The sequence below is a fragment of the Ornithorhynchus anatinus genome, chromosome 12 (genome assembly GCF_004115215.2).
Source record: "Ornithorhynchus anatinus isolate Pmale09 chromosome 12, mOrnAna1.pri.v4, whole genome shotgun sequence".
In the NCBI taxonomy this organism is placed as follows: Eukaryota; Metazoa; Chordata; class Mammalia; order Monotremata; family Ornithorhynchidae; genus Ornithorhynchus; species Ornithorhynchus anatinus.
In genome coordinates, this window is record NC_041739.1 from 25,276,658 (window position 1) to 25,290,831 (window position 14,174).

At 38.2% G+C, this 14,174-nt stretch overlaps 1 protein-coding gene across 1 annotated transcript in view; it reads left to right on the forward strand.

The window, feature by feature from the left end:
• OTUD4 (OTU deubiquitinase 4) overlaps nucleotides 1–14,174 on the forward strand; it is a 49,944-nt gene that overhangs the window by 21,487 nt on the left and 14,283 nt on the right. The window contains exons 7-13 of the mRNA XM_029076658.2: nucleotides 3,483–3,624; nucleotides 6,051–6,108; nucleotides 6,450–6,567; nucleotides 6,723–6,787; nucleotides 7,982–8,076; nucleotides 9,632–9,747; nucleotides 9,848–10,034. Of these exons, the coding sequence (XP_028932491.1) occupies nucleotides 3,483–3,624; nucleotides 6,051–6,108; nucleotides 6,450–6,567; nucleotides 6,723–6,787; nucleotides 7,982–8,076; nucleotides 9,632–9,747; nucleotides 9,848–10,034 (781 nt within the window). The remainder of the gene's footprint in view (nucleotides 1–3,482; nucleotides 3,625–6,050; nucleotides 6,109–6,449; nucleotides 6,568–6,722; nucleotides 6,788–7,981; nucleotides 8,077–9,631; nucleotides 9,748–9,847; nucleotides 10,035–14,174) is intronic.

Below are 14,174 nucleotides of genomic sequence, written 5' to 3' on the forward strand. Positions count from 1 at the left end.
CTTCCTCAACCTTGGCTGAACTGGGTCTGGCTATTCTAACTCAGAGAAAGGTAGGTCTTTTTTTTCATCTTTCCCTGTCCCCCCATAGAAAGGTAAATAGCTAAATCATCCAAAATAAAATGCGTATTTACTCTTTTCCTTAAAGATTTCCAGAAGCATAAATTCCAACATCTGTTGGTAGCCTGTTCCCATGTTTTATTGTCCTTGTGAACAAACCAAATCATTCTTGTTGGAACCTTTTCTTCTATTTGGCTTTCAGTGGACTTGGAGAACAATTAGCCAGCATTGCCTTTCCATAAAACCACTTCCCATATTTGAAAAAGAATGTTTATCACCACATAGCATTTTCTTCCCTAAGTTCAACAGCCCCATTCTTTTAACCTTTTCTCATAGCAACCTATTTTCCATCCTTTAATCATTTCTTTTGCTTTCCTTTGGACTTTCTCCAGCTTTTCTATTTTTCCCTACTAAAATATAGTGAACAAACCTGGACATTGTGCTCTAATAACAATAAGACTGCTGTGATGCAGAGAACATGTCACATTCCTGTTGATTCCATGTTGTCCTTTTTTAAAAAAATCTGCTTTGTGTTGCTGAATCCTGTTCAGCTTCTGATCGACAGTGTGTTTCATGTCTTTATGCTTTAGTTGTGCATAGTAGGTCTTTCCTTGTCTTGCATTCACGTTGTTTGCTTTCTCTTACCAGGTGCATTGCTTGTGCCTGGTCCTATATAGTCAGAGTGCATTTCAGTTGGGATACTTCAGTTTATTCAAGTTGCTTTGAATCAGTTTGAATTGAGAGGCAACATGACCTATTGGAAAGAATCTTGAGTCTGAGAGTCAGGGGACCAGAGAACTTCCGTTCTACTACTCCCACTTGCCTGTTGGGTGACATGATCTGATTATCTTCTAACTACCTCAGCCTGGATATGATACTTTTCTCCCTCCTCCTTAAACTGTGAGCCCCATGTGGGACAGGGACTGTCCCTGGCATGACTGTCTTGTATATATCCCATCACTTAGTACAGTACTTGACACGCAAAGTGTATAGCAAATGGCATAATTATTATTTCAGTGCCTAGCAAATAGGGCTTGATAAATGTCATTCTTACAATTTCTATATTTTGAAGTGTTTCAAATCCAGCCCACTTTCCTGTTGCCTGAAAGTTAGTTGAAAAAGCTAGGTGAAGGAATCTAAAGCTACTGAGTAAAGCCAGTTTTAGGATTAATGCCTACAGCACAACCTTTAATGCACCCTCTTTTTTCTCCCCACCCCCACAGCTTGAAACTAATGCCTGGTCCTCGGACCTACTGTGCACACAGTCAGTAGTTTTACTGTTGTTAATTACCATGGTTTTCTAGCTCATAGTAGAGTCTCCTTTGTTTTGTAGTGTGTTAGATTTGCATGTGGGAGGAGGAGTAAGGGGGAAAAAGCTCCTAGTGAGTCATGGCGGCATAGAAGAATATCCTCACTGTTATTTTACAGGTGGGTAGTGGTGGCTCTGGCTACTAGCTTATATCCTCATGGCAAAAAGGCTCTTCTTGCGTCCGCTTCTAGGCCACAGGCTCCCCCAGCGTGTAATAAAATAGGAATAGTCACTCCACTGTCAGGGGCTTAAGCTTTCTTCAGCTGGCACCGACCACACCCATTTTCAGTCAGCCAAAATGTGACTGAATCCTTCCGAACCTGACCTATAGGGATATTCTTTCTTAGGTGATTTGCTGCAAAATTTAGTTTCATTGGGCTGAGCTTGAATTAAACAAAAATTACCAGGTTCATTTCTTTCTCCTCATCCTCCTTTTTCTGATAATCCTCTTCCTTTCTTCTCCTTGTCTTCTTTTTCCCCCTTCTTGTTCTCCTCCTCCTCCTCTTTCTCCTTTTCCTCCTTCTCCTTTTCCTCCTCCTCCTCTTTCTTCTCCTCCTCCTCTTTCTCCTCTTCCTCCTCCCTCTCCTTTTCCTCTTCCTCTTCTTTCTCCTCCTCCTCTTTCTCCTCTACCTCCTCCTTTCTCTTTCCCCTCCTCCTCCTCATCTTTCTTCTCCTCCTCCTTGCTGTTCTTTTTTTGCCCACAAGAAAAGCGCATACCATTTCAGAGAAGGAGCATGGTTTGTTGGAAAACAGTATAAAATTAGGAGTCATGAAGCTCAGCTCTAGTCCTAACTTCACTGGTAATTGATTGGGCTTGAAATCTTTCCCATCCCAAAGACTGAGCAGGAATTTCCCTTTCTTGAAGTAAAGGCCACACCAAAAACAACTAGATGATCCATTATAAACGTATTAAAGCATAACCATGTAATATGTGATCACTCTCTTTTCATGGTTCTTATTCCTGATCTCCCTCTACCCTCAGTTAGAACCTGCTGCTTTGCCTAATGTCTCTGAGAGCTCAATTGTCACCCCACTCTGAGTTCACCTTGGGTATTGCCAGCTCCCTCCTCTTGCTGATTCATTTGCCAGTCCATTGTGGTCTCCTGATGGCCCTTCATATATTTGGATTTTTGGTTGATTTTTTTTTTCTTTCATCAGTGGCCATCCGTAGTCTGGATAGATTTCCACCCTTGTGTCCATTCTTCATTGTCAGGCTCATGGTTCCTTTCATCTTTTAAGATATTTTTGATCTTATTGCATCCACTCTCTCTGGGTGTCACCCCCTGTCCTGTTAGAAACCTATAGTTGAAACCATCTTTCAGACTTACCCTTCGTTCTTTTAGAAATTTATAGTTTATCTGAAAACATAGTAATTATTTATTAACTTCCCCATTTTACCAGATTGCACCGATATATGGTACTTGAATGAATGAGGCAATAGAAGAGACTGGGTTTAAAGTTATTTTCAACCTTTTTGTTTCCCCTTATATACCTTGCTATAAGCTATTTATAAAGAACCCAGGTGGTGGGTAGGAAGAGCATTTTGCTATTCTCTATCACTGACTTTCTCTGTGACCTTGGAAAAGTCATTTATTCTCTTTTAGCTTCCATTTCCTCATCTCAGAATGAAGTTAATGCCTGTCCCTCCATATTTCAACAGTGCTTTAAGGACAGCTGAGACAGTTATGCTAGAATGCTTTAGAAAATTAAGACACGTTTTGTGAATTAATCCAAATGGAATCTTCCCATATTTAAAATCTGTCATTTGGTTTTTCTAAAGCTCCCAAAATGAAGATGATTAGCTTGTATGTATTCCAGTGCTCAGTACAGTGCTTGACACATAGTAAGCACTTAACAAATACCATCATTATTATTATCTATTCACTGTTTTGTACATGGTAAATGCTTAATGAAAACCATCATTATTGTCATTATTATTGTTATGATTGGTTTTGTAATTTTATAACATGGTTTCCAACTTTTAATTTAATCAGAATATCTCTAAAATATAGGAATCTAATTGGGAAGTCAAGAAAACAGATCATTAAATCTCATTAATTTTTTACCTTTGTTGAAGGACTGCAAAGTTAACATTCATTTTTTTTTTTAATTTCAGCTCTTCTGTATGAATTGCTTTATGAGAAGGTATTTCATGTGGATGTTAGTAAAATCATGAGGGAACTTTATACTTCTGATGAGGTAGTTGAAGAAAGTACTGATAACTGTGAAATATCCGATTCTGATGATGACAGTTACAGGTAAGGAAGATTTCTTAAACAATAAATACTTGAAATGATTGCTTTTCAGGGAACAATGGGACCCTGCTTTGCCAAAATGGAATGATTGAACAGTGAATAGTTGAAGAGCAATTCATTCATTTAAAGAAAACATCAAATCACTTGAGTGATCATCCAATATTGATTTTTTTTTAACTTAATGTATGGGGAAAAAGTAGTTCAAACAGGTCCTGTGCCCCATGGAACAGATATTTTGCAAAACAAGTTATTTTAAGCTATGCAGAAGTTGGGGTGACCAAGTTTTTGTTGATAGATTGAAGCTATGCCAGAAGACTGGCCAGAGAAAACCTGTGAAAAATTAATCTTCAGTGTAAAACACTGAAAAATTGAGGGAATTTGCTGCAGCAAGCTTGGCTGTGGGAAAAACGAAAGGAAAACGCAAAAGATAAGGGCCAGCTATGATAAATAACATCTTCGTTTCTGAGCAAAGTCTTTGCAACTGTTTTTAAAATTAATTTTTTTGTTTTCTAATAATTAACCGTAGTCATTATTAGGTTAGAAGATTAATTTTGTGGCGTTAAATAGAGGTATCATTCAGAGAATTCCTGAGGACGTTTTTGTTGTTCCCCAGTCTCTTGGACAACAGCCTTGTCTGCTTTGAATTTCTTCTCTAAGTAAATTTCTTGGTGAATAGATTTCATTGTTTGTGCAGTGGCTGGAAAGGACTTACATGCAATTGCCTAAAAGATGTTTACTTTGGTAGGTTGTATTGAATGTTAACAGTGCCTGGAGAGCTGGATTAATTATGGTGGCCTTTTCACTTTGTTTTTTTGGCATACATTTATAAGAAAAGTAACCTGGTTACAAGCATCATCACCTTTTAACAGGATCTCACTGGTTCACCTTTGTCCATTATATTAGGTCGTTAAAACTTATCAGGGGCCACAGTGCCTGAAAAATATTATACCGAAAAACTTAAAAGTTATCATTTCTCTGATGGCATCTTCTAAATCAGTCAATAGTATTTGAGTGTATACTGTCTCCAAATCACTGTACTAAGTTCTTGGTCGAGTACAAAAGAATTAGAAGACATTATACACGCCTTCAAAGAGCTTACAGTCTAGAAGGGGAAACAGACTTGAAAATTACAGATATAGGGAAAACTCTGTATATATTTATATAGCTAAAGAAGTGCTCCAGGAGATCGAGGAACTGAGGTGGCCTAATGTTATTTAGGGGTTGCACAAATTAAAGGGTAACATTAGGTGACTCCAAAGCCAGGGAGGGTCTGCTTCAGCTTTGAAATCACCACGTCGTGTTGGCTCACCAGACACTTCATCGAGCATTCTGTTGAAGTATTCAGAGGGCCACGGAGACCCTGGCAAGTCCCCGTTACCTTCTCAGGTCTTGCACGGGACATCTTTAAAGCCCTCCATCACCTTGCCCCCTCCTACCTCACCTCGCTACTCTACTACAACCCAACCCGCACACTTCTCTCCTCTAACGCCAACCTTCCCACCGTACCTCAATCTCATCTTTCTCGCCGCTGACCTCTCGCCCACTTCCTACCTCTGGCATGGACGCCCTCCCCCTTCGTATCAAACAGACAATTACTCTCTGCCCCTTTACAGCCATACTGAAGGCACATTTCCTCCCGAGAGGCCTTCCCTGACTAAGCCCACCTTTCCTCTTCTCCCACACCCTTCTGCATCGCCTTGTGATTTGCTCTCTGTATTCATCTCTCCTTCAGCTCCAAAGCATTTTTGTCCATATCTGTAATTTATTTATACCGATGTCTGTGTCTCCCCTCTGAACTTTAAGCTTGTTGTGGGAAGGAAATGTCTGTTATTTTGTTGCATTGTACTCTCCCCATCGCTGAGTACAGTACTCTGCCCACAGTAGGCAGATTTGGATTTGGACCACAGCTCTCCGCTTGATGACTCTTGATATACAATACTTAGTAGGCTTTCCCCCTGTAGAGAATAAGAGGAGGTCAGTTTCTTATAACTTATCTCAAAAATAGAGATGACGATAAAACCAATGAAGAGAATATAGGTCATCAATAAGGTTGTGCTTAATGTTGGGTTGTCCTTTTCTACCGTTGTGGGCAGGGAATGTGTCTGCTGACTCTTTCATATTTCCCTCTCCCAAGCGCTTAGTACAGTGCACTGCAGATTAATTGCTCAATAAATACCTCTGATTTTTCTTCATATTTTCATTCTCTTACTGCTGGATAAATAGCTAGACATATTATTATTGTGTTCATGCTTGCTCTGATATTGTTGGTTTAGTGTGTTACCCTAGGAAGAAATGTATTTTGTGTTTTCATTGTAGTGTGCAGTAGTTTGCTCAAAAGGGTAGAATTAACTCTGTGCATGAGTTCTGGAAGAAATTCTGAAGCCTTTAATTTGCAAAACTCTAATTACAGTGTTGTTACTTCTTTGTAGGAGTAAAATTACAGCAGCTAATGATGTGAATGGATTTAAGTCTCGATCAGGCAACCAGGTATTTTTTAATGGTTAAGATTTCTTTTATTTCAACTTTCTCAATAGTGAATTTATAGTCGTATATTGTCCTTCTCTGTTGTAAACATGGTATTTGGCCACTAGCCATTTATATAATTGCCGATCTTTGTAATTTGCACCTGGAAATTAATGTATTTCACGTAACCCACCATTGACGTTTTATTACCAATTCCCCTCATTTAGAAAGAATTGGTCATTAGTTCTTTCTTTTCTGTTGTGCATTGGCTTTGCTATGGAAATTTTTTATTCAGTCTCTGAATTACACAAGCCACACGAAAACTGTATTCTGAAGACACTTTTTCTTTGGCTCTGTTTGTGCAGCATTTTAGGAACAATGGAAACTCTACTTCCCTTCCCGTATCGAGAAAGGTTCTCAAATCACTCAATCCAAAAGTCTATAGAAATATTGAATATGAAATCTGGCTTCAGTCCAAACAAGGTGAGTTAGAATAAACCATTGTCTAAGTGCCAAAATATTTGCTGCGAGTGGGAAGGGGGAGCGTTTCCTGTAGAGTGTAGTGTTTAATCAGTTTTTGTTTTAAGCATAAAATAATTGTTGATAAATTCTGAATATTATTTCAACGTTGTTTACAGCCCAGCAAAAAAGTGACTTTTCTCTCGCTACTGGCTTGCAGTATGATGTTGGAGACAAATTTAAGGTAAGTAAATGGACAATTGATGGGGAGGTAATGGGAGAGGTTTCTTGAAATTATGAAATTTTGTATGATGTAAATTATTTCTTTGCAATTGCTTGTATTTGATTTTGAACTAGATTTAGTTACTGTGAAAGTTCAGAATTTAATTGCATTTTAATAATTGCATTATAAGTGTTCAGTTGCTATTTGGGGGAACTGGAAACCCTCTTGATACCTGTTTGTGAGTCCATGTCAAGGGATTAAGAGATGCACCCATGTTTTAGCATATTGTGGCTTGTTTATGCCTTTAGAAATTATCCGGACCTAGTCTTTAAGGTACTACATTTTTTGGCAGTGTTCATAGCAAAAAATATTTGGTAGCATATTTATTGCCTTTGATAGGAAAAAAAATCTCTGTCGACACCAAAATGGATTTTGGTGAGTTGTTCAGTAGGTTGAGTCTTGCCTAAATCCAATATAAAGGGTGTCAAGGAGAATTTGGAATGGATGAGTTGATTTTGAGCCAACTATTCTAGAGAAAAACAGTTAAATTTTTGTGTTTAATATATAGTCTTTCCATTAAAAGGCATTAATGAAAAAATAAAAATTTTTCATTGGAAAAAACCAAATATTTATGGTCATTGGTTTCTTTTCCTGCTTCCTAAAGGTTTCCAAAAGAAGAAAAACCTGTAGTGGGGCAATTAGTTTTCTTTCCACTGAAAAAAACCAGAAACTCTTCTTAAGGTGCAATTTTGAGCCCAGCATTTTAAATTATGACAACTGAAAAAATTCCTTAAAATAGGAGTTAGCAAATTTGAGTATGAAAATTTTAGACCTCTTGTAGAGAGATTTTAAAAGTTTTTTCCCCCTCATTTTTTTGATTAGTGGCAGTTCTTAATTGAGAGCATATCTTTTAGGTACTCTCAAGGAAAAAAGAAATTCAGTCGGTGTAGTGTGTTGTTTCTCTTAAAATGCAGATTAAGTTTTTACAAGGTAACCTCTTAAAAGTGATTGTGAATTTATCTCCTGGTACCCTGCTGCTGAAGTAGTCTCCTGTCTTAAATGACAAATGAGCCTCAGTGCACTCACAAAGTTCACTAGACCAAGAATTTGATATGTACAAAAAGGTCTAATTTTCTTTGAGGTCAGGGCACCCTGAGGAATTATGGATTGTTTTTTCTTTCTCTTTTTTTAAATTCATTCTTTGTTATTCTGTAGCCACGTCTAAATCAAAATGGGAAGTTTCATGATGCACACAGTCAAGATACTCACTCTGAGAATGGACCAGTTTTTGAAGAGGAACATGGAGCGAAGTATGTATTCTTTAAGTATCGCAGTTAGAAGAATGTGAGGATATATTGTGTTAAATATCTGTATTCACAGAAGATACAAGTCATATATTTGAGGATGCTTCTGATGGTGTTTCCCTGTGTGTGCAAGGATGACTGAAGAGATTGCTGTGATCTCTATTTTGACTGTTGCGCCTCTTTCTTGGCCAGTTGGGCTTCATAATAGCCTTGCATCAAAATGAGATGGTATGGCTCCTTTAAAACAAAAATAATTTCCTGTCTGGACCATTTCATAGGATAGAATAGGTTTATATTCATTTTATTAATATTACAGTAATTACTATAATCTGGTTTCCACCACTGAGTCCACACTCTCCAATGACTTCTGTTGCCATATTGGATGCTTTCTACTCTATTTTAATCCTCCTTAACATCCCAGTTACCTAATCCCCCTTCACCTTTTAACCTTTTAACACTAGACCTCTCCCTCTCCTGGAAACACTAATTTTGGTTTTATCAACACATTACATTTTTCTTCCTAATTTTCTTTCTGCTTCTCTGGCTATTCTTTCTCAATTTCCATTTTACCGGCTCATCGTCTGCCTCTAATCCCCTCACTGTGAGTATCCCTCAAAGTTCAGTCCTAAACCCTCCACTCTTTATACTCACAACCCCAAGGATCTCATCTGCTCCCGTGGCTTCAGCAACCATCTCTAGATGACTAATTTCCTAATCTACCAAGCTAGCCTTGACCCCACTCCTCTGCAGTCCTGCATTTCTCTTTGCCTCCAGGTCATCTCCAAATGGATATTTCACCAGTTCTATAAATTCACTATGTCTAAAACTGAACTCTTCTTTCTACGTAAATGCTTTCATCCACCTAGTCGTCTTATTATTGTCAGCACCATCTCCATCCTCTCTTTCACTGAACTCCAAAACCTTGATATTGTCCTTGACACCTTGCTCTGTTTCAACTCTTGTGTAATAATAGTAATAATAATAGTGGTATTTCTTAAGCCCTTACTATGCGCCAAACACCGGTCTATGCACTGGGGTAGATCCAGAGTAATCAGCTTGTCCCACGTGGGGCTCCCAGTCGTAATCCCCATTTTACAGATGCAGTAATTGAGGCACAGAGAAGTTAAGTGACATGCCCAAAGTCACACACAGCTGATAAGTAGAGACTGTAAGCTCATGGTGGGCAGGGAATGTCTCTCTTATATTGTTGTACTCTTCCGAGCGCAGCCCGTATTGCAGAGCTCTGCCCAGAATAAGGGCCCAGTAAATGTGACTGACTGATTGTTGGTTCTTTATAATTAACTACTTTTCTACTCAATTGTGACTTCTGACCTCAGTTCCTTTTAGACCCGTTGTAGATAATTCATTGGCATTTGCATAGAAAGCCATTAAGTACTACTGAATGCAAACAATAACTCCATTTTGTTTTTTCAATTTTGCTACACAAAGACATGTTCATGACCCCCACACTCCCTTAGAAATGGGAGAGGATTGATTTCAAATATTAATATGGCCTACTTTAGTCAAGAGGTGAATCATATTATTTCTATCTCCCGTCAAGATATTCTGTTTCTCTGAAGAACCTCAAACCACTTCCTCAGACAGAAAGATGGAACACTGTCTACGGGAAGAAGATAAGAAAGCCTTCTTCAACCCCTGGACAAAATTTTCAGCCTGGTAGTAACATCTTTTTTCTACTAATCTAATTGCCAGATGATGTGACCTATTAGAATATTGTGGAAAATCGTCTTGAAAACGTCTCATGTTTTTATCGCAGATGCAGATTGCAGAGGGCCAAAAAGTTCAAGCAAGCCCATAAAATCCCAGTCACCGCTACCTCCTCGACTTCAGCAAACTGTTGTAACTAAACAGCAGGCCCTCTCCTGTCAGTCCCATGGGCCACCTCCTCAGCAGGCCTCAACCGAGCACAAATTGCTAAGCAGGACTCCTTCCCAGGGTATAAGGTAATTTTTCTATACATTTTTATTCATTTTAAATATGCAAATGGCACTTGTCTAATGTGGTCTTGTAGTAAAAAACACAAAAAACAAACCCTATATGAGGATTTCAGATTTAAAAACTTTTTCAGTAACCCAAAGATAATTCTCACTGCTTCTTCAGAAATATCTTACATCTTGTTATGATCAGTCAGTTGCATTTGAATGCTTATTGTGTGTAATGCACTATAGGAAGTGTTTGGGAGAATACAATATAATAGAGTCGGTAGACATGTTCCCTGCCCACAGCGAGTCTGACACTCTTTTTTAGCTACTGCAGTCTTTTTTACTGATGGTGCTTTGGAGCTTGGCAGTTGTGTAGGGATTCTTCTTGGACCAAGATGTTTCTTAGTTTTTTTTATCAGAGGACTTGGAATATACCAGGGCATATTGTTGACATTAAGGTAGCCTTCCGTAGAGTCTTCTCACATATGTGGGGAAATGACCCTTTTGATAGGCCTCACCCTTCCATGGCTAGGTGTTTGACACAGTTACCTCTGGAGAGGAAGCACCCCAAAGTGTTAAGCCTCTCATCCCCCAGGTCTTAACTGCCTAAACCCCATCTTTTTCCTTTGATTTCCCCACCATGCATAATTGATTTTTTTAAATTACCATTGCGAAGGTAGTTTAAGGTCAAATCATATGGTATGAACTGAAAGGACTTAGTACCTGTCATCTGCTAAAAAAACCCTTCCAGTTTATCAGTTTTTCTTATCACAGATGTAGCTGAAAAAGTAGGAGCATTCAAGCTTCTGTTTTGTTCTTTTCTCTTTGCTTTATCACAGCAGATAAAGCTTTCACTTTTAGGCTTGGTTGAGGCAGAAGTTATCAGGCATGGAATTGTGACAAGAGTGGAATATTTACCGGAAAAAAGAGGTGGGATGGTGGAGATGTAATGAAATGTTGGCCATAAGTTAGGAGAGGAGTGAACTGGGATTTTTAGGGTGGAATGGGGCTGTTATGTTTTTGCAGTGTTAGATTTAGGGTAAATAAACCAATTTACTGTGAAGTGACCCGATCAATGTAGAATCCTGAAAATCTTGAAATACTTGAGAAAATTCTAGAATAGATATTTTTACCCTAACAAAATGTTTTTTCTGTATATGAAAATACTCATGAAAATTGAAAATTGAGTTTTTCTGTCACTGGAAGAACTCCATGATAGCAGTGGGCTTTTTTAAAATGGAGTTTGTTGTCTAGGCCTCTGGGTGATTATGGCATAACATAGTGGCATAACGTGGAATGGAGATACTGTTGCTTACAACCACGGTCAAGAAGCTTTGAAATCTTGGCTATACCTTTTTTAAATTGCTAAAAATTTCATATTCATCAATAAGACCATTTAGCTCAAGACATTTAACAAATCTTGATGATCTTTAAATTCTGAATATCTATATTTAGACAATGAGTTGGTTATAATACAATTTAAAGGTTCTGGTCAAAAATAGTCATTCTATTCTTGGCAGCCACGGATCTTTAACTAGTAATAACACAAATGTGCTATTCATGTTGTCAAACTTAAAGCTGTCATTTACCTGTTAAAATAGGCATTAATTCTGAGCATCTGAGGAGGAGAGAGAAAAAATGGATACTGAAATGGAACCATGGCCTAGTAGAAAGAGCATGGGGTTGGGAGTTAGAGGACCTGGGTTCTAAGTATAGTTCCATCACTTGCCTGCTGTGTGACCTTGGACAAGCCACTTAACATTCCGAGTCTGTTTCCTCAGACTAAATACTTTTTCTCCTTCCTCCTTCTACTATGAGCCTCATTTTGAACAGGTATTGTGTCCAATCTGACTACCTTGTGTCTATCACAAAACTTAGTACAGTGCCTGGCATATAGTAAGTGCTTAAGAAATATTATTTAATAATATTAGGGTAACAAGTTCAGCTTCAGCAAATGAAAAATTTGTGTAAGTTGCTCTTAATTTTGTTTTCATTTGCACTGGCCTAGAAGCTATATAATGGTAGGGAGATATTTGTGTAATTCTCAGATCCAATCCTATATTTGACAGTAATAGATTATTTCCATAAGAGGGTACTTTTAGGGCATCTTTCATGTGGCCCTTATTATGTGTTGTTTCCAGTTAATTTTTGTAACTGTCTCAGAAAATAGCAACTTTAAAATTCCCGTAACAACATTTTGTAAATTAGCATATTGCAAGTAAATTTTCTGAAAAATTGATTTGGATATTGAAGTTTTCATGACTATCTTTGTATTGATTTTCTTATTTTTGGAAGATAACGTGATACTTTTAGAATAGACAAGACAGTAAAACAAAATGAAGGAATAGGAAAATAATTGTATGATGTATTTCCAGAAAAAAATATTTTGAGAGTTTTTTGTGTTAGTCTTCTGGAAAATGTTCCCCAGCAGTGTAAAAATGATGTCCAAAAAGACTGTTTCTCCTCCAAAAATGTGGAGAATGGAACTAATTTTCTGATTTTTAACTTTTGAGCAGAGAAAACTTTGTGGGGGTGTTATTTGTTATTTTAAACACTGTAGACTTTCAGAGGGCACTTTCTGGGACTTTAACCTAGAGAAATGTATTTTATGGTAATTATCTTTACAGGGTAGGTTGAGGTAGAAATCTACGTCTGTAGCCCCAAAACAAGCTGCCTTGCCCCATTCCCTTCGCTCCATCTCTGTTTTGATTTAACGTCCCTTATTGTGATGTCATCTGTGGAATGTTCTGCGCTAGATTTAAAAACTGGAGTTGGCAAGTACTTTGGAAACAGTTTATATTTGGGGCTATAAAAATTGGATTTTGATGATGGTGACTTCAGTCAGTTCAGTAACCATCGTAGTAGGGGATGTGTTGTTTTCACATTACTGTTCCTTTTTCCCATGTGTGTGTTTCCTGATGCTGGACGGGAGAAATGTTTGACCTGGGTGCTTTTGTTTATTCTTTTCTTAAATTGTATTTTGGTATTGAATTTCTGTAATAGTTAATCCACCATTACCCAATAATTCAGAATACATGGGACCAGGACCCTAACTTCCAATCCCGTGCCTTCTCCGCTGTGCCACGCTGCTTCTCTGTTGTCGAGGTCAGATAATGCTCAGGATCCTGCAGCTTGATAGCAGAATAGCAAGCATGCTAATCTAAATCTGCCTTTTGCTCTGGATAAAGTCCCAAATTCAGATAATTGGATTTTCTATATATACTAAACCCCAAATCTGGTAAAGGAGTTTTTACTCTATAACCGAGTTTATAAAACTAATTGTACTGCTAATGTGCCTACCAACTCTGTGTATTTTCCTGAGCACTTAGTAAAGTGTTCTCACCATCAGCACTCAATAAACACCATTGATAGATTGTTCTCTGTTCTCTGTATAGTCTTCTAAACACACAACATTTTAAAAAAAGAAATAGGTGACTGTTACAATGTCCTAAACAATATCTTCAGTCAGTTAATATCTTCTGGCAAAACTCTGTTCTAAATGCATGGGAGAGTACAAAAGAAGCCTCAATCAATTTTGTAAACAAAAAAAGTTGAATTCACATAATGATAACTATGTTATTTGTTAAGCGCTTACTATGTGCCAAACGCTGTTCTAAAAGCTGGGTAAATACAAGGTAATCAGGTGGTTCTGTGTGAGGCTCACAGTCTTAATTCCTATTTTACAGATGAGGTAACTTAGGCACAGAGAAGATAAGTGTCGTGCTCAAGTTCACATAGAAGACAAGTGGCGGAGTCAGGATTAGAATGCACGTCCTCTGACTCCCAAGCCCGGGCTCTTTCCATTAGGCCACACTGCTTCTCTGTCCCACTTCTCCAGTGGTTGCCCATCCACTTCCACTCGGCACATAGTAAGCGCTTAACAAATACCAACATTATTATTATTACATCAAACAAAAACTCCTTACCATTGGGTTTAAAGCACTCAGTCTCCTTCCCCCCTTCTTATTTTACCTAGCTGATTTTCTACTACAACCCAACATGCTCACTTCCTCTTAACGCCAACCTGATAACTCATTGTACCTTGATCTCGTCTAGCTCAGCGCTGACCCCTTGTCCATGTCCTGCCTCTGGCCTGAAACTCCCTCCCCTCTTCCTATTCGTCAGATGGTCACCTTCTATCACCCTCCCCACCTTCAGAAC